This window comes from Eretmochelys imbricata, chromosome 4, assembly GCF_965152235.1.
Source record: "Eretmochelys imbricata isolate rEreImb1 chromosome 4, rEreImb1.hap1, whole genome shotgun sequence".
NCBI classification, from domain to species: domain Eukaryota; kingdom Metazoa; phylum Chordata; order Testudines; family Cheloniidae; genus Eretmochelys; species Eretmochelys imbricata.
The window spans coordinates 72,854,229-72,876,067 of record NC_135575.1 but is presented as its reverse complement, the minus strand read 5'-3'; the positions used below and the strand labels follow the sequence as shown (position 1 = coordinate 72,876,067).

Here is a 21,839-nt window from a genome sequence, read left to right as displayed (position 1 = left end):
AGTGTCCCAGCTTTTTTTTGGATTCCTTTCTCCTCTCTTGAATAGAGGGCCTAAATACGTTCCCTCCCATCCCCCTGCTTCCCAGTGTTCTGCAGAAGATCAAGCAAGAGAAAACCAGGGTAATCCTTATAGCCTCGTTGTGGCCGAGGCAAATGACCTTTTGCACCCAAACATGAGTGCTCTTCACCTGGTAGCATGGATGCTGGCTGGCTGACACTAGTGGAGTTGGTCTGCTCACAGGACATTTAGAAAATCCCTATGAATAGCAGGAGAACTTCCACTAGGTCCATGTACTACTTCAGATTTACAAATGGAGCTTTACAGCATCAGTCTTCCCCTCTGCATACTGGAATACAATAGATTCTGGACTATTTCCTGCACTTGAACTCTGGTCACTTGCTAAGCTCGCTACAGATTCACTTGGTGGCCATCTCTGCAATTTACTCACCTGTGACCAATTTTCTTTCATCCTCTGGCAAACAGTTTACTGAAGAGCATCTTGAGGCTATTCTCACTTGTCAGAAATCCAGCCCCAACTTGGGATCTTAACTTTTTCCTTTTGAAGCTGGTGGATGTCCCCTTCCAGCCTGTGGTTACATGCTCTTTACCCTTTCTTTCTATGAAATTGGCCTTCCTCTTGACAGTCACATCTGCTAGAAGTTGGAGAATGCAAACCCAGATAGCAGAGCCATTTTATACTATAAATCTTATACTATCATTCATAATGACAGTCTCTGAGACCACATCCCAGATTTCTTCCCAAAGTTGGTGTCTGAATTCCACACTAATGAAATCATCCAGTTACTTGTATTCTTTCCCAGATGTCATGCTGGTAGAGCAGAGCAAAGACTGTGTACTCTAGATGTATGTAGAGCCATTTTATTATACCAGGACAGAACAAAATGTTTCTGGAAGTCACCCAAGCTCGTTCTTTCTTACACGGGGAGTGTCAAAGGACAAGCCATTTCTACGTGGAGAATATTTAGTTGGATTGTCCAGTGCATTAGATCATGTTACCAACCAGTGGACTAGCAGTCACCTGACAAGCTGCATGCCCACTCCACCAGGGCACAGTCCACATCTCAAGGGAACCTTCTTTGAGGCTGACAGGCCAGGTGCCAGCGCATGTCAGAGTCTCGGGACAATTCACGTGTATGTGAACATCAAAGAAGTGTTAAGTGTTAGTGTGCATTCAAACTAATTCATTCGTATGTTAATAGAAATGAAAGGAGATGTTGATTATATTGTTTTCATCTGCCTATATCATGTAGTTTTTGCTGTTAAATTATTTCTACATTTAATTAAATAACTCTAGATCAAAGGAGTGTTAATGTAGAGTGTATTCAGGTGTTAGAATCGAAGTGAAACATGGACATTGAGCAAGGCTGAAGAACACCAGATTGATGTTTGCAGTTCTTCTTCTTGTTTGCATCAGCTGCTTTGTATCAAGTGGCAGGAGAAGATCAAAAATAAAGCCGAACCCAACAACTTCCTCCACTAGCACTGGTTTGGTTCCAGCAGCTTTCTTGTATGGACGTTTTATTAGTGCAACACAGCTGAATTTCAAAGCATATGTATCAGAGTGCCACTGCATGGCCAGCAACCATGTTGGGCATCAGGAGTTTCGGTGTCACAGTAAGCTTTCCAATGTACTGCCAAGATCACCTACTGCACTTTTGCCAGAGATTGAACTGGGTGGTGCTTGATCTGGAAAGAGGCCATTTCCTTTTGGGATTTGCCATGATGATGATGGTAATGACATTCACTGTTTTGGTTACTGTTTCCTATGCAGTAACTTGAGCCTTTGTGATGTAGTTAATGTTTTTCCTGCTGCACCCAGTAAGTGGGCATCTAGTCAGCTACATCTGCCACCTTCGGACTTAATTTCTTCGATTTCCCCCTCCCCATTTCCCTCCCTCCCTCCTTCCCTCTCCCCAGGCCATGTCTAGGCTAGGAAAATGGGTTGTATTTTTAAAAATGCTGGTTAAAACATGTTAGCTAACATATTTTAACCAGCATTTTTAAACACTAGTGTGAATATGACTAGCCAAAATATTTTAAAGGTTTAAACCCTGTCTACACTCGTGCTTAAAAACATGTCCATTAAACATCGCATGTTAACTAATATTTCAAACATTACCTATTTTTTCAAGACTAGTTTGAGCCATAAAGATTTAAAGAAATTAAGACCAACCAGGGTGGGGAAAGAATAGGGTTGAATATGATTTCTTCTAGATCTCACCTTTTCAGAGTGTTTTTCATTTATAAATTGGATCATCTTTGGACTTAAACCATGATATTATCGTCAGAAATGTGTGAAATACTCAGTGTATTACCTATAAGCATTACACTATTTAACTTAGTAATAGTTCCCTTGTGTGTGATGGTTTCAACTGAAGGTGAACTGCAAGGGTATGAGAGTAGGATGGTTGGTTAAAGCAAGAAACTAGCTAAAAAAACCAGTAGTTCAGTTGTATTTATTTTTAAATTAGTTCATACACATATCTGAGTGACTGAAAAACCTTATGTAGTTTAACAGAGCCTTTCACTAGATCTTAAAACTGTTGTCTTTGTATAATGTATACCGTTCCTGTACCACACACTGTGGATGTAAATGATTACAAATTCATATTACTAGTGATATTTGAGTGAACCTTTCTGCTTGTCAAATATTGTATGCAATATATGATTATAAACAAGCTTGTTCTGCAAAAAGAACAGGAGTACTTGTGGCCCCTTAGAGACTAACAAATTTATTAGAGCATAAGCTTTCATGGGCTATAGTCCACTTCATCGGATGCATAGAATGGAACGAACACACACACACACACGTTGGAAGTTACCATACAAACTGTGAGAGGCTAATTAGTTAAGATGAGCTATTATCAGCAGGAGAAAAAAACTTTTGTCATCTGAAACCACTTAGTTGACAAGAAGGTGTGAGGATACTTAACTTAAGGAAACAGATTCAATATGTGTAATGACCTAGCCACTCCCAGTCTCTATTCAAACCAAAGTTAATGGTACCTAGTCTGCATATTAATTCAAGCTCAGCAGTTTCTCCTTGGAGTCTGTTTTTGAAGCTTTTCTGTTGCAAATTGAATCTATTTCCTTAAATTAAGTATTCTCACACCTTTTTGCCAAGTGTCTGCATGGCTTTCAGACTACAAAAGTTTTTTTCTCCTGCTGATAATAGCTCAACTAATTAGCCTCTCACAGTTTGTATGGTAACTTGTGTGTGCGCGTGCTTACTATATGTTCCATTCTATGCATCCGATGAAGTGGACTGTAGCTCACGAAAGCTTATGCTCTAATAAATTGGTTAGTCTCTAAGGTGCCACAAGTACTCCTGTTCTTTTTGTGGATACAGACTAACACGGCTGCTACTGTCAAACCTGTCATTATGAAAGGCGCTGAATTTAGCTGTATGGAACGGAAATCCATCAACTTTGTGAAAAAGCTCGTACAGATACAGACAGATATCTTCCTTTCTAAATGCAAACAGATGGACATCATACGAAAAGGACTAAAGGTAAAAAATCCATTAACATCTACTTATCACACAGACTATGCTGAGAGATTGTGCCACACGCTCTCAAAGAAACTGCGGAACCACCTGATCAACATCCTCTACAGCAAACAGGGAAAGATTCAGAATGAGCTCTCAAAACTGGATACTCTCATAAAAAACCAACCTTCCACACAAACTTCCTTGTGGCTGGACTTTACAAAAACTAGACAAGCCATTTATAACAAACTTTGCTTCTCTACAAAGCAGAAAGGATACTAAACTACTACATGCCACAAGGAGCCACAACATTGGTTCCCTTAACCCATCCAACAATATTGTTAATCTTTCCAGCTGTACTCTTAGTCTGGCAGAAAAGTCTGTCCTATCTCAGGGCCTCTCCTTTTGTCCCTCCAGGCCCACGAACATGATACAGTTCTGTGGTGACCTAGAATCCTACTTTCGATGTCTCTGACTCAAAGAATATTTCCAACACACCTCTGAACAACATACTAACCCACAGAATCCTTCATATCAACACTACAAAAAGAAGGATTCTGTGTGGACTCCTCCTGAAGGTCGAAACAACAGACTGGACTTCGACATAGATTGCTTCCGTTGACATGCACGGGCTGAAATTGTGGAAAAGCAAAAAGAAAAGGAGTACTAGTGGCACCTTTAGAGACTAACCAATTTATTTGAGCATAAGCTTTCGTGAGCTGCAGCTCACTTCATCGGATGCAGCATCACTTGCCCCATAATCCCAGCCGTGCTGAACACAACGCCATCAACAGCCTCAGGAACGACTCTGACATCATAATCAAAAAGGCTGACAAAGATGCTGTCATCATCATGAATAAGTTGGAATATGAACAAGAGGCTGCTAGGCAGCTCTCTAACTCCACATTCTACAGGCCATAATCCTCTGATCCCACTGAGGATTACCAAAAGAAACTATACCACTGCTCAAGTAACTCCCTGAAAAGGCACAGGAACAGATCTATGCAGACACACGCCAAGAATCCCGACCAGGGGTACTCTCTCTGCTTCCCAAGATCCATAAACCTGGGAATCCTAGACACCCCATCATCTCAGGCATTGGCACCCTGACAGCAGGATTGTCTGGCTATGTGGATTCTCTCCTCAGGCCCTACGCTACCAGCACTCCCAGCTGTCTTCAAGACACCACTGAGTTCCTGAGGAAACTACAATCCATCGGTGATCTTCCAGAAAACACCCTCCTTTCCACTGGATGTAGAAGCCCTCTACACCAACATTCCACACAAAGATGGACTACAAGCCATCAGGAGCAGTATCCCAGATAATGTCACAGCAAACCTGGTGGCTGACCTTTGCGGCTTTGTCCTCACCCACAACGATTTCACATTTGGGGACAATATATACCTTCAAGTCAGCGGCACTGCTATGAGTACCCGCATGGTCCCACAGTATGCTAACACTTTTATGGAGGACTTATAACAAAGCTTCCTTAGCTCTCGTCCCCTAATGCCCCTACTCTACTTGCACTACATTGATGACATCTTCATCATGTGGACCCATGGGAAAAGAAGCCCTTGAGGAATTCCACCATGATTTCAACAATACCCATCCCACCATCAACCTCAGCCTGGACCAGTCCACACAAGCAGTCCATTTCCTGGACACTACTGTGCTAATAAGCGATGGTCACATAAACACCACCCTGTACCGGAAACGTACTGACCGCTATACTTACCTACATGCCTCCAGCCTCCATCCAGGACACACCACACGATCCATTGTCTACAACCAAGCTCTACGATACAGCCGCATTTGCTCCAATCCCTCAGACAGAAACAAACACCTACAAGATCTCTATCAAGCATTCTTAAAACTACAACACCCACCTGCTGAAGTGAAGAAACAGATTGACAGAGCCAGAAGAGTACCCAAAAGTCACCTACTACAGGATAGGCCCAACAAAAAAAATAACAGAATGCCACTAGCTGTCACCTTCAGCCCCCAACTAAAACCTCTCCAACGCATCATCAAGGATCTACAACCTATCCTGAAGGACGACCCATCACTCTCACAAATCTTGGGAGACAGGCCAGTCCTTTGCCTACAGACAGCCCCCCAACCTGAAGCAAATACTCACCAGCAACCACACAACAAAAACACTAACCTAGGAACCTATCCTTGCAACAAAGCCCAAATGCATCCTCTGTCCACATATTTATTCAAGTGACACCATCATAGGACCTAATCATATTAGTCACGCCATCAGGGGGTCGTTCATCTGCACATCTACCCATGTGATATATGCCATCATGTGCTAGCAATGCCCCTCTGCCATATACATTGGCCAAACTGGACAGTCTGTACGCTAAAGAATAAATGGATACAAATCTGACATCAGGAATCCTAACATTCAAAAACCGGTAGGAGAACACTTCAACTTCTCTGGCCACTCAGTAAAAAAATTAAGGGTGGCAATTCTGCAACAGAAAAGTTTCAAAAACAGACTCCAAGGAGAAACTGCTGAGCTTGAATTAATATGCAAACTAGATACCATTAACTTGGGTTTGAATAGAGACTGGGAGTGGCTGGGTCATTACACGTATTGAATCTACTTCCACATGTGAAGTATCCTCACACCTTCTTGTCAACTGTCTAAATGAGCCATCTTGATTATCACTACAAAAGTATTTTTTTCTCCTGCTGATAATAGCTCATCTTAACTAATTAGCCTCTCACAGTTTGTATGGAAACTTCTAACTTATCTGTGTGTGTGTGTGTGTGTGTGTGTATGTATGTGTGTGTGTATATATATATATATATATATATATATAATGTCGTCTTACTATATGTTCCATTCTGTGCATCTGATGAAGTGGGCTGTAGCCCACGAAAGCTTATGCTCTAATAAATTTATTAGTCTCTAAGGTGCCACAAGTACTCCTGTTCTGTTCTTTTTGCGGATACAGACTAACATGGGTGCTACTCTGAGAGCTTCTTCTGGTTGGCTACATATAGTTCCAGAGCCTCACAAAAAGGACATTTATTTTTAGTTAGTTCTTTCATCATGCTTACAGCATACATTAAGTAATCTTTATGTGCACTAAAACTTCAAAAAGCCTGAACTATACCACATGGTTTTTGGAGTTAAAGATGGTTACTTTTGTAGTGGAACAAGGTTTATTTTTTCTCTGGTATTGTATGTTGATCACTTATTTGGCTGTACACGGTGCTATTGGACACTAGATATGTACTTTGATTATGGAATTTATATTCAGTTTACTTGACAGTTTTCTAGGCATGAAATTACTTCGTCTTGCATCAAACAATAATGAAATTTGGGACTTATACTAACACTATTGTTTCCAGTGGCATAATTTCAAGCTTGTCTGCCAGCAGAGAAAACAGTGTTACAGAGGGGTGATGGAACCTGACATTTTGCAGTTTGGTATTACAGCCTTAGATAGCTTAGAGGAATGAGGGAGAAATGGAAACCCAACTGGAAAACATGGTGCAACCATAATTGATTCACTTGTAAAATCCTCAGGAATAAAACCGAAATATCTTTGCATTACAACATTATTTCATTCACCTTTTTAACATTTCTAATGTGTGATAAATCACCAGGTTGATACTGTACACATTATACATTTTGTCATTTTTGTCTAAATTTGTACTTTTTTCTTTTAAAAATATTTTGTTATTTTATATATCTTAGTTTCTGGCTGCTGCCTTTGCCATCACAACCATGTTGTCTTATTTTTAGTCTTTGGAAAAGTAGTTTCCTGTTTGGGAAAACACCTGTGCTGCAAAATTGTAATATAAGCTGACATGATTGAGTGATATAGCATTGAGGCAGAATTTCTTTATCTCACAAATCAGTTAATCTGAAGTGAACAGTAGTTATCAAACTTTACCACAGGATAGACCACATCTTAATCCCGAGATTCTCATACACCCTTTCCTTTCCCAGTTGGACTTGCATGCACCACCTCCCATTTGCAGTTGCATAACACCCCTTGGCAACTACAGCAATTGTGCTTACACATTAAAGTATTGTATCTTTGGCTGTCTTTTAATGAAGTTTAGCATCTGGAAATAAGGAACAGTCAGTGCCAAGTGATCAGCCAGCTGTCTGCAGACCATCTTCAAGTGTTCTATGGACTGATAGTGATTCACACACCACAATTTGAGAACCTCTGGAATAACTTCATGCTTTAGTAAAAATAACCTCACTAGCCAAGTTGTAAGACTCCACTGTGTGGATGGAAAACATTGGGGGTTGTAACTGCTTTTTCAAAAGTGGGGACAAACCAAGTGAGCTTCCTGTCAACTTCCTTTTGTGAAATGTCTGTGTTTTGTTTTTGGCTGGTAAAAGGTGCTATTAGATGGTGCCTTCACAGAATGCTGACTTCTTTGTTCTCCTGTTATTGTATGTAAATACATTCATTTTGAATGTGGCATTCAGAAACTTTTAATTGGCATATGTTCCAATTACTCAGGCAAAGAGGATGGGTAGCAGCAGAAAGAGCAAAACAAGTTGAAGAATTCTGGCAACGAAAGAGGGAAGCTATGCAAAACAAAGCTCGTGCTGAAGGACATATGGTATGGGATTTGGTCTTCATATTTATATTACTATTAATAATTGTCAGTTATGAATATACATCCTTTTGAAAAGTGAGACATAGTGTTTCATTTTGTCAAACATTTTACGTTCTGATTTTATGATTAATAGTTGACATGTTTAAAAATGTACTTAACGTTTGCTGATTATCTTATAGTAACAGTGCGTTGGTGGAGTTTTAAAAATTTTATTTTGAAATTATAAATTTAAGTAGATAAGAACTGGAAAACAATTTTTACATTGATAAGTGCATTTAAAATTAATTATGTGAACTTTGTGCATTGTTCAGCAGCTTGCAGTTTACGGTAGTTTGTCCGCTGTGTCTCAGCTACATTCCCTTGATTTACAATAACCTATATGCATATTAAGTTATTTTTAAATTAAGTACATTAAAATAATTTTTACTTTAAACATATTATAAACACTCAACATCAAAGTTAAAATCAACAAATAGTTTTAACCTTTAATGGAGGTTAAAACTTTTGAACATTGGTATAACATGTAGATGAGTTATCTTTTTGTGTCCAACTAGTTGTTTCAATTATAAATGTAATACTACTTTGGAAAGTTTTTCACAATACTGCAGCTTCATTATATAACTTATTTGCTTAGAATAGTTCCATTGTTCAGTTGAACGATGTTTGTTTGTTTTTTGAATAGGCAAAGAGATTTGTGTTTTCTAACACCAGTCCACACCACAAATACAGCCAAGTCAGGGATCCTGTTACAATATTGTTGTCCTTTAGACCCAGGTGGAGCTGGTTGCGGTCTTGTTGCAGTTGGGTCAAAGGGACAATGAAGTTGTAAATGAGTCCCCTTACTCAGGTATTACTGAATCTTAGAGTACTGTTTTACCGGCCACTTCTTCATTTCAGGGCTAATTTTGGTGCCAGTGGACAAATTCCTTATATATCTTCTCTGTTTCAATTTTGATGATTACTGCACTCCCCTTTGCTGATGTGTAAGATAGTGAAGCATCCTTAAGAGGCTTCTGTCAGTGTCTTTGTCTTAAGGTGGCATGAAGACAGATTACACCTTTCAAAACCATAACTCAAATCAACAAGTGGCCTTCATGACACACATGGTCTACATCAGTTTAGGAAGAGGCTCACTGTTCAGGGATGAGTTCAGTGTTTGATATCCATTCAGTCCTTGGCCTTGGTTGCAATTAATGTAGTATAATAGAGAAGAAATCACTAAGATTGCCTAATTAATGTGTAAAAACAACGAGGAGTCCTTGTGGCACCTTAGAGACTAACATATTTGTTTGGGCATGAGCTTTTGTGGGCTAAAACTCACTTCATCAGATGCTTGGAGTGGAACATACAGTAGGGAGGTATAAATACACAGAATATGAAAAGATGGGATTTACCTTACCAAGTGGCGGGGGGGGGGGGTCAGTGCTAATGAGACAATTCAATTAACAGTAGGATACCAAGGGAGGAAAAATAACTTTTGCAGTGGAAATGAGTGGCCCATTTCAAAAAGTTGACTAGAAGGTGTGAGTAACAGTAGGGGGAAATGAAGTTTAGGTTTTGTAATGACCCAACCACTCCCAGTCTTTATTCAGGCCTAATGTGATGGTGTCCAGTTTTCAAATTAATTCCAGTTCTGCAGTTTCACACTGGAGTCTGTTTTTGAAGAATTGCCACTTTTAGGTCTGTTATTTAGTGATCAGGGAGATTGAAGTGTTCTCCTACTGGTTTTGGAATGTTGTCATTCCTGATGTCAGATTTGTGTCCATTTATTCTTTAGTGTAGAGACTGTCCGGTTGGCCAGTGTACATGGCAGAGGGGCATTGCTGGCACATGATGGCATATATCACATTGGTAGATGTGCAGGTGAATGAGCCCTTGATGGTGTGGCTGATGTGGTTAGTTCCTATGATGGTGTCCCTTGAATAGATATGTGGACAGAGTTGGCACTGGGGTTTGTTGCAGGGTTTGATTCCTGGGTTGGTGTTTTTGTTGCTGGTGAGTGTTTGCTTTAGGTTGTGGGGCTGTCTGTCAGCGAGGACTGGCCTGTCTTCCAAGGTCTGTGAGAGTGAGGGATCGTCCTTCAGGATAGGTTGTAGATCCTTGATGATGCGCTGGAGAGGTTTTAGTTGGGGGCTGTAGGTGACGGCTAGTGGCTTTCTGTTACTTTCTTTGTTGGGCCTGTCTTGTAGTAGGTGACTTCTGGGTACCCTTCTGGCTCTGTCAATCTGTTTCTTCACTTCAGCAGGTGGGTATTGTAGTTTTAAGAATGCTTGACAGAGATCCTGTAGATGTTTGTCTCTGTCTGAGGGATTGGAGCAAATGTGGTTGTATCTTAGAGCTTGGTTGTAGACAATGAACTGTGTGGTGTGGTCTGGATGAAAACTGGAGGCATATAGGTAAGTATAGCAGTCAGTAGGTTCCCGGTATAGGGTGGTGGTTATGTGATCATCGCTTATTAGCACTGTAGTGTCTAGGAAGCGGACCTCTTGTGTGGACTGGTCCAGGCTGAGGTTGATGGTGGGATGGGTATTGTTGAAATCATGGTGGAATTCCTCAAGGGCTTCTTTTCCATGGGTCCAGATGATGAAGATGTCATCAATGTGGAGGAAGTAGAGTAGGGGCGTTAGGGGACGAGAGCTGAGGAAGTATTGTACTAAGTCAGCCATAAATGCGAACACTGGCTTTTTAAGAGTTGGACTATGACTCTCAAATGGCTTCACATAAGATATCAAACCAGACTTCAGATAAATGTACTAGACCTAGATTACATTTTAGCTAGAAGTCTCGAGGCTCAGTAACTGAATTGACAGACCCCTCAACCATCCTTACTGTGAGTAATGTGTTTCTGGCCTAAACTATTAATGAATTTGCATTGCTGTCTCGCATTATAAAATCCAAATCCTTGCAATACAAGATTCTAATATTCATATTCTGAGAGGAACTCAACTATGAAACAGTGAATGAAGTATTATTGAGTGTGTCTAACTAGATACCTAAATTCTTAAAGCTTTTACTTCCAATTTCTTTCTCACTTAGAGACAACTTCTATTCTAAAATACCATGGCTCCAAAGCTGCCAGAAATAATTTTAAGCTAATTTAAATATAAACATGAAAAGCAGACTTAAGAAATTTGAGGTGACAGTGAGCATTTTTGTAAAGCTGATAGGTACCATGTATTACACAGCTTTATAAGAGCTGGAAATTTAAATCCCCTCTCTCTTCCACTCTTCCACTCTCCCCTTTCCCCATTGTGGTAATATTTGGAAAACTCTCCATTCAGCTCAGCTATTGTAGATTGAAAGGGTTAACAGTTAGAAACATTTCTATCCTATTTTGAGGGACTCTATCAATCATAAATTGAGATCAGAATTTCATCTGCTCATGGCAGATCTCCAGATCTTATGTAACCCAGGCTTACTTCTTGTGCTGTGCAGTCCTCCTGTAGTAGTTGGATCACTGACGTTTATAAGTCTGCTGCAGTCTTCGAACTACTTGAATCCAAATGTCTCAGATATGATCTTCCCCGCCCATCAAAAACCTACCTGCGAAATCACATTACAAGTAGTGACCGCAGTTGGAATTTGAGCTGGGTGGACCTCTAAAGTTTCCTCAGCCAGTGGGAGCATGTAACTTGTACCCAGTGTGGTGCTATATTCCTTTCTATTGGCTGGACCACATAGAGATTTACAAGTCAGTTACTGACTTTTAGTTAACAGATATGGATTTTTTTAGCTCAAGCTGTAGAGACTTGTGCTTTTAGATCCAGATTCCCCTTGCTGATGACCCGCCCAGGAGCATCTCATTACATGCACCTCCATTTTATTTTAAATTTTTGTTTTGACTAATGGGACAGTCTTGAGTGAATTGGCTGTCTCTGCAAATTAGAATTATTATTCAGGTTTTTTCAAATTTCAAGCAGAAGAAGAAGTGACTGCCACCTCACTGTTGAAAAATGTGAACTTTTAAAGTTTTCTTGCAGTTGTTTTGAGCTTAATTATGTTGTGAACTCCCTTATGTTTTTAATTATTGGCTTCCTTAGTTTTTGTGGTGTGTGTGTGTGTGTTTGCAAAATTTACTATCATGAAACCCTTTCTCGCACAAGTAGTCTGATTTTGGTGTGGTGTCAATAAAAGGTCACTAGTTTGGGGCTGCAGTTCCATAAGAACTGGTAATTATATTAAGGCATTTTTAACTTTTGATGGGAACAGTTAGGCAATATGTTCCCTGGATTTATCTGTGCAGTCTTGGCAATTTTACTGTATTTGTCATGTTTACAGTTCAAAACATTTACTTTCTCTTTCACAATTGTGACTCTTCTCTGATTTAAAATAGGACTTCATGTTTGCTGTAACCAGCATTGATACTGGTAGGATTGGTGGAGAAACCAGTGTTCATTTATGCTCTTTGGTTTGTTTAACAAATGTCATGAAACCAAACATTTTAATTAGATTAGAAATGATGTTTTTTTAACCAGAAATACCTTTCTTATTTTTATTTATTTTTCTGGTATGAAAACACTTCGGAAGTGCAGGGAAAAGCAAAATGTTTCTAGTCGCCAATTTACAATACAACTCTATTTATTTATTTTTAAATCTAGTAAATGCTGTGATAAGTACTTAAACTGTTTATATATACACTAATCTAACTTTGGATATGAATAAAATTTCCATGAGCTATTGTTAATATTTTACATTTAAAACTAGAATAAAAATGATTAGATATACTAGGCTTAGCTGAGGAATGCATTATTATTGTCAGCTGTGTGCTGCGGATGGTGCAAAAGACAAGTAAAAAGAAAGCCCATACCCCAGAGAATTTATAATATAAAAGATTTAGCTAGAAAAAACTAGACACATATGGAGATCAGAAGAGGGAGCTAAATATGTATAAAAATCTAATTTATTAGACTGCTCTGAGGCTTTCTCTTTGGTTACTCAGTGTTTTTGATTATTACTATCAAATGTTTCTTGTAAATAAGACTTGTCAGGGAAACTCATAAGAGCTGAAAATCATCTATGTTTCCCATAAGAAATTTAATACAGTTATTGTTGGATAAGGTAGATAATGTTCTGGCCCTAGCCATTCTTAAACTTGATACATTAAATGGTGAACAGGGTACACTGCAAAACCTGGCAGCTATCTATGGAGGCAGGCCCATTTCTGCAAGAGGAAGGAAATCCAGAAACAAGGAGGAAGAGGTATGCTACCCGCATGTTTGCCACCTTCATCACAAAATAGCATCACTTTGACTTCGCCTCTGCCTTGTTTTCCTGCATGGTTTATAATTTATAATAAATACAAGAACTTCATAGATCCCAAAGTATTATAGAATATCAGGGTTGGAAGGGACCTCAGGAGGTCATCTAGTCCAACCCCCTGCTCAAAGCAGGACCAATCCCCAACTAAATCGTCCCAGCCAGGGCTTTGTCAAGCCTGACCTTAAAAATATCTAAGGAAGGAGATTCCACCACCTCCCTAGGTAACGCATTCCAGTGTTTCACCACCCTCCTAGTGAAAAAGTTTTTCCTAATATCCAACCTAAACCTCCCCCACTGCAACTTGAGACCATTACTCCTTGTTCTGTCATCTGCTACCACTGAGAACAGTCTAGAGCCATCTTCTTTGGAACCCCCTTTCAGGTAGTTGAAAGCAGCTATCAAATCCCCCCTCTTTCTTCTCTTCCGCAGACTAAACAATCCCAGTTCCCTCAGCCTCTCCTCATAAGTCATGTGTTCCAGTCCCCTAATCATTTTTGTTGCCCTCCGCTGGACTCTTTCCAATTTTTCCACATCCTTCTTGTAGCGTGGAGCCCAAAACTGGACACAGTACTCCAGATGAGGCCTCACCAATGTCAAATAGAGGGGAACGATCACATCCCTCGATCTGCTGGCAATGCCCCTACATATACATTCCAAAATGCCATTGACCTTTTTGGCAACAAGGGCACACTGTTGACTCATATCCAGCTTCTTGTCCACTGTAACCCCTAGGTCCTTCTCTGCAGAACTGCTGCCGAGCCATTCGGTCCCTAGTCTGTAGCGGTGCATGGGATTCTTCCGTCTGAAGTGCAGGACTCTGCACTTGTCCTTTTTGAACCTCATCTGATTTCTTTTGGCCCAATTCTCTAATTTGTCTACGTCCCTCTGTATCCTATCCCTACCCTCCAGCGTATCTACCTCTCCTCCCAGTTTAGTGTCATCCGCAAACTTGCTGAGGGTGCAATCCACACCATCCTCCAGATCATTTATGAAGATACTGAACAAAACCGGCCCCAGGACCGGCCGTTGGGGCACTCCACTTGATCCTGGCTGCCAACTAGACATGGAGTCATGGATCACTACCCGTTGAGCCTGACAATCTAGCCAGCTTTCTATCCACCTTTTCGTCCATTCATCCAGCCCATACTTCTTTAACTTGCTGTGAAGAATGCTGTGGGAGACCGTGTCAAAAGCTTTGCTAAAGTTAAGGAATAACAAGTCCACTGCTTTCCCCTCATCCACAGAGCCAGTTATATCATCATAGAAGGCAGTTAGGTTAGTCAGGCATGACTTGCCCTCGGTGAATCCATGCTGACTGTTCCTGATCATTTTCCTCTCGTCTAAATGCTTCAGAATTGATTCCTTGAGGACCTGCTCTATGATTTTTCCATGGACTGAGGTGAGGCTGACTGGCCTGTAGTTCCCAGGATCATCCTCCTTTCCTTTTTTAAAGATGGGCACTACATTAGCCTTTTTCCAGTCGTCCGGGACTTCCCCCTGATCGCCATGAGTTTTCAAAGATAATGGCCAATGGTTCTGCAATCGCATCCGCCAACTCCTTTAGCACTCTCGGATGCAGCGCATCCAGCCCCGTGGACTTGTGCTCGTCCAGCTTTTCTAAATAGTCCCGAGCCACTTCTTTCTCCACAGAGGGCTGGTCCCCTCCTCCCCATGCTGTGCTGCCCAGTGCAATAGTTTGGAAGCTGACCTTGTTCGTGAAGACAGAGGCAAAAAAAGCATTGAGTACATTAGCTTTTTCCACATCCTCTGTCACTAGGTTGCCTCCCTCATTCAGTAAGGGGCCCACACTTTCCTTGATTTTCTTCTTGTTGCTAACATACCTGAAGAAACCTTTCTTGTTACTCTTAACATCTCTTGCTAGCTGCAATTCCAGGTGTGATTTGGCCTTCCTGATTTCACTCCAGCATGCCCGAGCAATATTTTTATCCTCTTCCCTGGTCATTTGTCCAGGGAAGCTTCTTTTTTGTGTTTAAGATCAGCAAGGATTTCACTGTTAAGTCAAGCTGGTCGCCTGCCATATTTACTATTCTTTCTACACATCAGGAAACATTAATGCATATAGTCCTAGAGTTTGTTGCTCAATATTCTTAGTAATAGCTGTCTACATCAGTCGTCTTTCAAAAAAAAAAATCATTTCTTTTCTTTTTAAATAAACACAAACACCCCAGACAAAAACAAAATCCCAAAGCCACCTCCATTCTTTTTGTAATAAATACAACTACTCCTAGTTCCCCAGATCTTAGCAATCTTAATAACCGTAAGCTTATCAAGTTTAATATTGTGGAACACTAGTTATGGTTTTCATTCATTTCATTAGAGAAGAAATCAGCTGAATTTCTTTTAGAAATTAATAAATGTTAATTTAGCAGTAGTTTTTCCTTTGTTTGACCTTTTTGTGGAACCATATGAATTTAGATACAAAATGCAAAACTCATTGTTGCCTTTTATTTGAAACTTGACTTCCTTTTTCGTATAGGAATATTTGGCAAGATTAAGACAGATCCGACTTCAAAACTTCAATGAACGCCAGCAGATTAAAGCTAAACTTCGTGGAGAAAAGGTTGGACGAAAATAACTTTAAAGGCTTTGAGGAGCTAGTAGTGAAAGGCTCTAGAATATTGCTCATGAGATCTTTTTATGCAGATGTAATTCTCCCCACCCCACCCCCCCTTTTTTTAAATGTACATCTTTTAGGCTGACATTTTCCATGTTGAGGCTTTATCTAAAGGTGAATCTTTTTTCATTAAGTATGAGCAGCTCCATATAGCCCTTGTGGAGTAAGTATGTGAAACTTTTTTATTCTTGAAAAGAAATGGAAAGAAAAAACAACCCTGGAACCATAATCTTTTAAAGAAGATTGTACAAAAAACTGCTGAAGTTTGAAACAATACAGCTGAGGTGCTCTTTGAGTTCTAGTACTTACTTTTCATTCTAGTCTGGCTTTGCCTTCTTGCTGTATCCTTAATTTATGTATTTTGTTATTTAATCCAGTCTAAGGCATTGAAATGCCATCAACAGGTTTAAAATGGAAATTGACTTTGGATCAGTTTAAATGGCCAAAAACCTGCCATGATACAGGGTTACAACCAAGGAACCTGGGGGAATCCCCAGGGCCAAGAGGGGCAGATTACATTTTAAGAATTTTTAAACTGCTCTTAAGGTTGTATATTTATATAGGTATGAAAATGTTTGATTTTTCTAATCAATCTTTTACTAACTAGTGAATGTTAAAGCTACAAGTATGAAGCTTACCAATTATGTTGATAAAGCACTATTTACATTTGTTGCTTGTTGCCTATTAGAACTGGGGACTCTTTCCTTTAAAAATACTTGGAACTTTTAAAACTCCTTATAAATGCGATGTGAAAGAACCTGCCAATGCTGTGTTAAGGTTGTACAGTTTAGCACTCAAGTCAAAAAACTTAAAAGTTAAGATTGAATGTTCAATCTGAACTCTGATCCCTTGTGTGTATACATTAGAATACTGTCTTCACTTATGCTAACATGGCTTCTTCAAGTAATTGTTCATATGGCTTCTACTTCTGGTGTGCTTGTGCCTCACGCATATGAGATCTGATTCTTTTGACCAGGAGTGTTTTGGGGCCACAGCTGCACCCTGGATTTCCTCACGCCTCTTTTTCCTCCTAAGGCATAAAGGGCAAAGGAGGCCTCAGTTCCTTCTTATTCTCTGTATCACTGAAACAGAATTTTCATGGTGTATTCATACTTTTCTGCCACTCTAGTAGTATTTAGTTCTCTATTAGTTAGCTAGTCTTTTAGTCGCCCAGTGGCGCATAGAGTTTTTCTCCTAGTTAGTAGGCCTGGAGCCCACCCCCGTTACCAAGACTTTAGCTATGATGTTAGGAGCTAAATTCCTGAGGTTTAATGTCTGCCTCTCCTGTAATGCTTGTGTGCCATTTAATAGTGGGCACTCTGGTGCTTGTTGTACTTAGGCAAAGGGCATACAGTATCTCAGACCTTGCCCCATCTGCTGCCTTTTTCATAAATACTTTTATGTTAAATACAGTCTAATAATATGTGATGGCAGAATTAGAGATGGCTTTGTAATGTATACAGGTAGGGTTAAAGCTGTGCATTCATGCTTAACTTTCTGATTTTGTGAGTGCTAAGCCTTGCAACCTTAATATTGTGTTAATGTGGTTATTGCTCTTAATAGAAACACATTCTTGTATGTATTTACATTAACTGGATTAAAGGTATTTTAAATGTGGTATACTTTTAAAATAATTGTTTTCTGTTGGTTTGTAAAAATTTCAAACTTTCAGTTTAAAGACTGGATTTGTTCATAAAAGATGTGTTCCAGTTAAACCACAGGTTACTGACCTTGATGCAGGAATTACTGAGTGAAATTTTATGGCCTGTGTTATGCAGGGAATTAGACAAGCTGATCTGTGTTCCCTTCTGGCCTTCAGATCTGTAAACTGTGAGCTAACTATGACTTGCTCACTTTTAAGAACTTTTACTTTGTAGAATGAAGCTGATGGTTCTGATGGACAAGAAGCAAGTGAAGAAGCAGAATTGAGACGCAAAAAAATTGAAGCACTAAAGGTAATTGAAAAAAGAGGTTTAGAGTAAATTCTTTAAAATCCACTTAATATTCTTCTATCTGCATTGAATCAGGCAGTAGACTAGGAATATAGTTGTACAGTTTTACAATTGTATATTTGTTATTTGCAGTAGCTACACTACATTACTAAATATTTGGTATTTCTCATTGTAAACATTAAATACTGTAATGCGTGAATCTGTGTTTTAATGACACCCTCTGTATATATGAAGAGGAGTTGTATTTTTTCTGTAGCAAAACATACATTCTCTAGAAGTATGCACTGTGCACCATTCTTCATTTAGCTTCAGGTTGCTGTGGAGAAGTCTGGTGGACATGTAAAAGTAAGTTTTTAGTCTTGAGTTTGAACTAATTTAACTTATTTCTTCCAACACATAGGTTTGTTTCCACTTTTTTGAAAGATAGAATTATAAATACTTTGAATTGTATTGCAGTAACAAAACTATTAAGTTGACATGTTACTTCAATACTAAAGTTTATTTTTGGTCACTTACACTATGACATGTTCATTTAAAAAAAAAAAGCAAGCTACATTTTGAGTGAACCTTTTCTCACTGTTAGGCTTGGTTCTGAAGACAGTTTGGTGTGGGCATGATGGAAATGCTGGAGGAAGACTGAGTGCACCATGAATAATCTGTCGTTTTTTGGGGGAGGAGGAAGGGGTTGAGTTAATTAAACACTGGCAAGAAAAGACTTTCCAGATGCTCTTGCATGCTTTGTGTTCAGGCCTGGTCTTCAGGCCATAGTGTAAACAAATACAGTTGTGAATAAAGCTTCATGGCTTAATTTCAAAATTATATTTCTCTAGCAAAGTTTTGAGCTTTCTGTTCCACAGGAGGTCTACAGAGTTCAGAGCTTTTAGTCTGAATTGTGCTCCATGGTCTCTTGTAACGATAACTGTCTACATCACACTAATACCAAGTATGTGTCCTTTAAAGTTGATGGGGAAAATGGGCAATGTGAAAACAAATTTGACTGTAATATTATGATTAAAGTAACTAATTTTGGTCTTTTCTGTATATGTATTATATACAGAAATGCAAAATGTTTCATTTAATGTTCATGGTTTCTGTAGAAACCATGACCTTGAACTTCTGTATTGAAAATTTCATCTTAATGCTGCTTTAGTTCAAGGTTTTTATTTCCATTTTGTTTGTATAAAAAGTGTACAAGGACATTTTGACATTAGAATCTTCTTTTAAAAAATTTATTTGGGGCAGGATGGATTGTTGTGAAAAGACTTAAAAGTTGGTGAACTACATTAAGTAAATTCTGTGTGGAACTATTTTGTATTATTGGGTGTTTTCTGAGTATGACATTAGTTCTCATATTTGACATGCAAAGTGTCACATGTTGACAATTGAAGAACTGAGGATCTGGGATGTTTCATCTGAAGTGGTCTGCAGAATGAAGAAGTTGGAGAACTACTGTTTATGACATTGGATTGAAGCCTATTTTTTTTCTTATTTGTAGGCTCAAGCAAACGCGCGAGCTGCAGTTCTGAAAGAGCAACTAGAGCGAAAGAGGAAGGAGGCATATGAAAGGGAGAAGAAAGCTTGGGAAGAACATGTAAGAAAAAAAGAGCTTTCTTACACACTGTTGGTTTTGTTTGGCATGACCACTCCCCAGACTTGGTCTCTCAGCCAAAGAGTACAGTGTTGGCCTTATATTTTAGTCATATGAAGAAAATGTTAAGATTTTCAGATCTCTGTAACTGTAGTTTTGGCTGCTAAAACTGAGGTGTCTCTCTCTGAGGGCACTCTTATTTATGATCTTAACTTCAGGCACCAGGTATGAAAATCTTGGCTTAAGTTTGAAAAGTACACTGAACTTTAAAAAAAAAAAAAAAAAAAATCATTAGGATCATGTTGAAATATTTACTATTGTTCATGTGTTGAAATCCACATAACTGTTCTTTTAGTCATAAAAACTTTGGAGTGAAAAATCAGATTGGTAAAATAGCAGCATAAAAGAAGAATGTTTTGATGCTTGTAAGTAGGAAATAGTGAAAGAGTACAGCTGTTGATCTTTTTAGGCAGCATGAAATGGTGTGTGAACTATTTGTCCCTTTTCATAGTACATAGGAGCTTGTTGACAAGCTGTGCTCAACTCAGACAATCTTTAATGAATGAACAAATGGTGATTTATAATGAATTTTAACTGGTTTCTATTGATGCAATGAACTGCAACAGTGGCAAGAATTAATGTTATAATTTATACTTGTTTTCAACATTTGACAGGCTATAGTGCTATTTTCAGTCTTTCACTTGGTGGCAGTGCTGTTGTGAATTTAAAACTAAATTAAATAATGAAATTTACCTGAAAATGCTAAAAACAGGTTTTCATAAAATCTAACACCCACGAACTCTACTCCTTTTTAAAATACTCAAGCAAAAAAAAAATTTATTTTGGGCAAAAATTCAAGGAAGAAAAATACAAATAATATTTACTGTCTTGTTGTTCCCCAGCAGTAAGTGGAGAAGCTTTCAGCCTTGTGGCGTGATTTCCCACCCACCCCCTACAAGTCTTTTTAATATTTCATGGGCATATACAGGGTCCTCTAAAAATAGTTCTCATAAACTGTTTTTAAAGATGTCCTGTCAAATTAAATCATGTAATTTTAAAAAAACCTACCTGTGAGTACTTCAGATGTCACTGAGGCATGTCTATATTCTGAAACTACTTTCTTTTCAAGGGGTTCTACCATCAAACTTTAGATCAGCAGTTTATCATGCCTTTACTATGGTAACTCTTTGGGTGCTGAAATCTAGCTGTCTTCACATCAATCTGGCTAATTTCCCATATTTCTAATTGTTTAACCTTTTTTTTTTTTTTAAATTATTACCCCCTGTTAGCGCTTACATGCAGAACCTTTTTATTTCTCCATTCTAATACCCCTTTCTTTTTGGGTTTTGCTAAGTTTAGAGAGTGCCTCTCTACTATATTGCTGCTTTATTTTACATGAGTTGAGTCTTTAGTGTAAAGTGTTGGTCTTTCATAATAAATTAAGAATCAACAAAATATTTAACACCTGTCTTTACAGAGCGAAGATATTTACCACTTAATTTTGTTTTTGAGGAAATAAATGTAATAACACTTGACAGTTCAAGGAGAAAGTCTTTTTCTGTCATAGGATTAAGTGAAACTGGCAATCTCACTTTAGATTTAAGTAGATTCATGGTACATTGATAACTTTGTGCTATTTTTGTTGGTTCATGTTAAAATAGAATAGCTTTTTTTTTTTATAAACACAGTTGACAGCAAAAGGGGTAAAGAATCCTATGGTGCCTTTTAATGTGTCAGCAGCTGGGGTTAATCCTGTCCCTGGGCAACAAGAACCTGGAGGACCTCCTGCCAAACCACAACTTCCATTGAAGCCCAGTACACCACTTATCTCTATGACTTCAGCTTTGAAGGAAGTGGGTGTGGTAGGTATCTGCTAAAATCTAAAATGAACAAAAATAAAAAATGAAAAAAAATCTGCTGAACTGGCACAAGATTTTAGAAGATATATTTATCCAAGACTGTTCGGATTTTATAAACTTAGTTTAAGAATACTATGTGTTTTTAATGAGAACTGGATGCCTTAGAAATTGATGGAATTAGTATTGGTATAAATTACAGATCTATCAAGTTAACCTCCACAGAGATCATCAATTTATAATTTAGATTGGTCAACTTCATTTAGTATCAATGCAAACACTAAAAATCCAGAATATCACCACTTGAGCTAATACATATTGAAGTCCAATGAGGCCAGGATTTTGCCCACAGTCTGGAAACTTCCAGGGAGGTCATTGGGAAGCTGGAGCTTCAGTTCTTTCCCCCTCCTCCCGCCCACAGACAAGGTAGTTGCAAAACAAT

General features: G+C 38.8%; 1 protein-coding gene across 4 annotated transcripts in view; it reads left to right on the top strand.

The window, feature by feature from the left end:
- The window catches only part of NEK1 (NIMA related kinase 1), a 145,082-nt gene that overhangs the window by 73,299 nt on the left and 49,944 nt on the right, over nt 1-21,839 (top strand). For 2 of the 4 annotated variants that reach the window (XM_077815444.1, XM_077815447.1), the window contains 6 exons: nt 8,008-8,110; nt 15,864-15,947; nt 17,879-17,956; nt 18,260-18,298; nt 19,449-19,544; nt 21,230-21,403. In XM_077815444.1, coding sequence (XP_077671570.1) covers nt 8,008-8,110; nt 15,864-15,947; nt 17,879-17,956; nt 18,260-18,298; nt 19,449-19,544; nt 21,230-21,403 — 574 coding nt within the window. The remainder of the gene's footprint in view (nt 1-8,007; nt 8,111-15,863; nt 15,948-17,878; nt 17,957-18,259; nt 18,299-19,448; nt 19,545-21,229; nt 21,404-21,839) is intronic. The other 2 variants (XM_077815446.1, XM_077815445.1) reach the window with 1 other exon arrangement.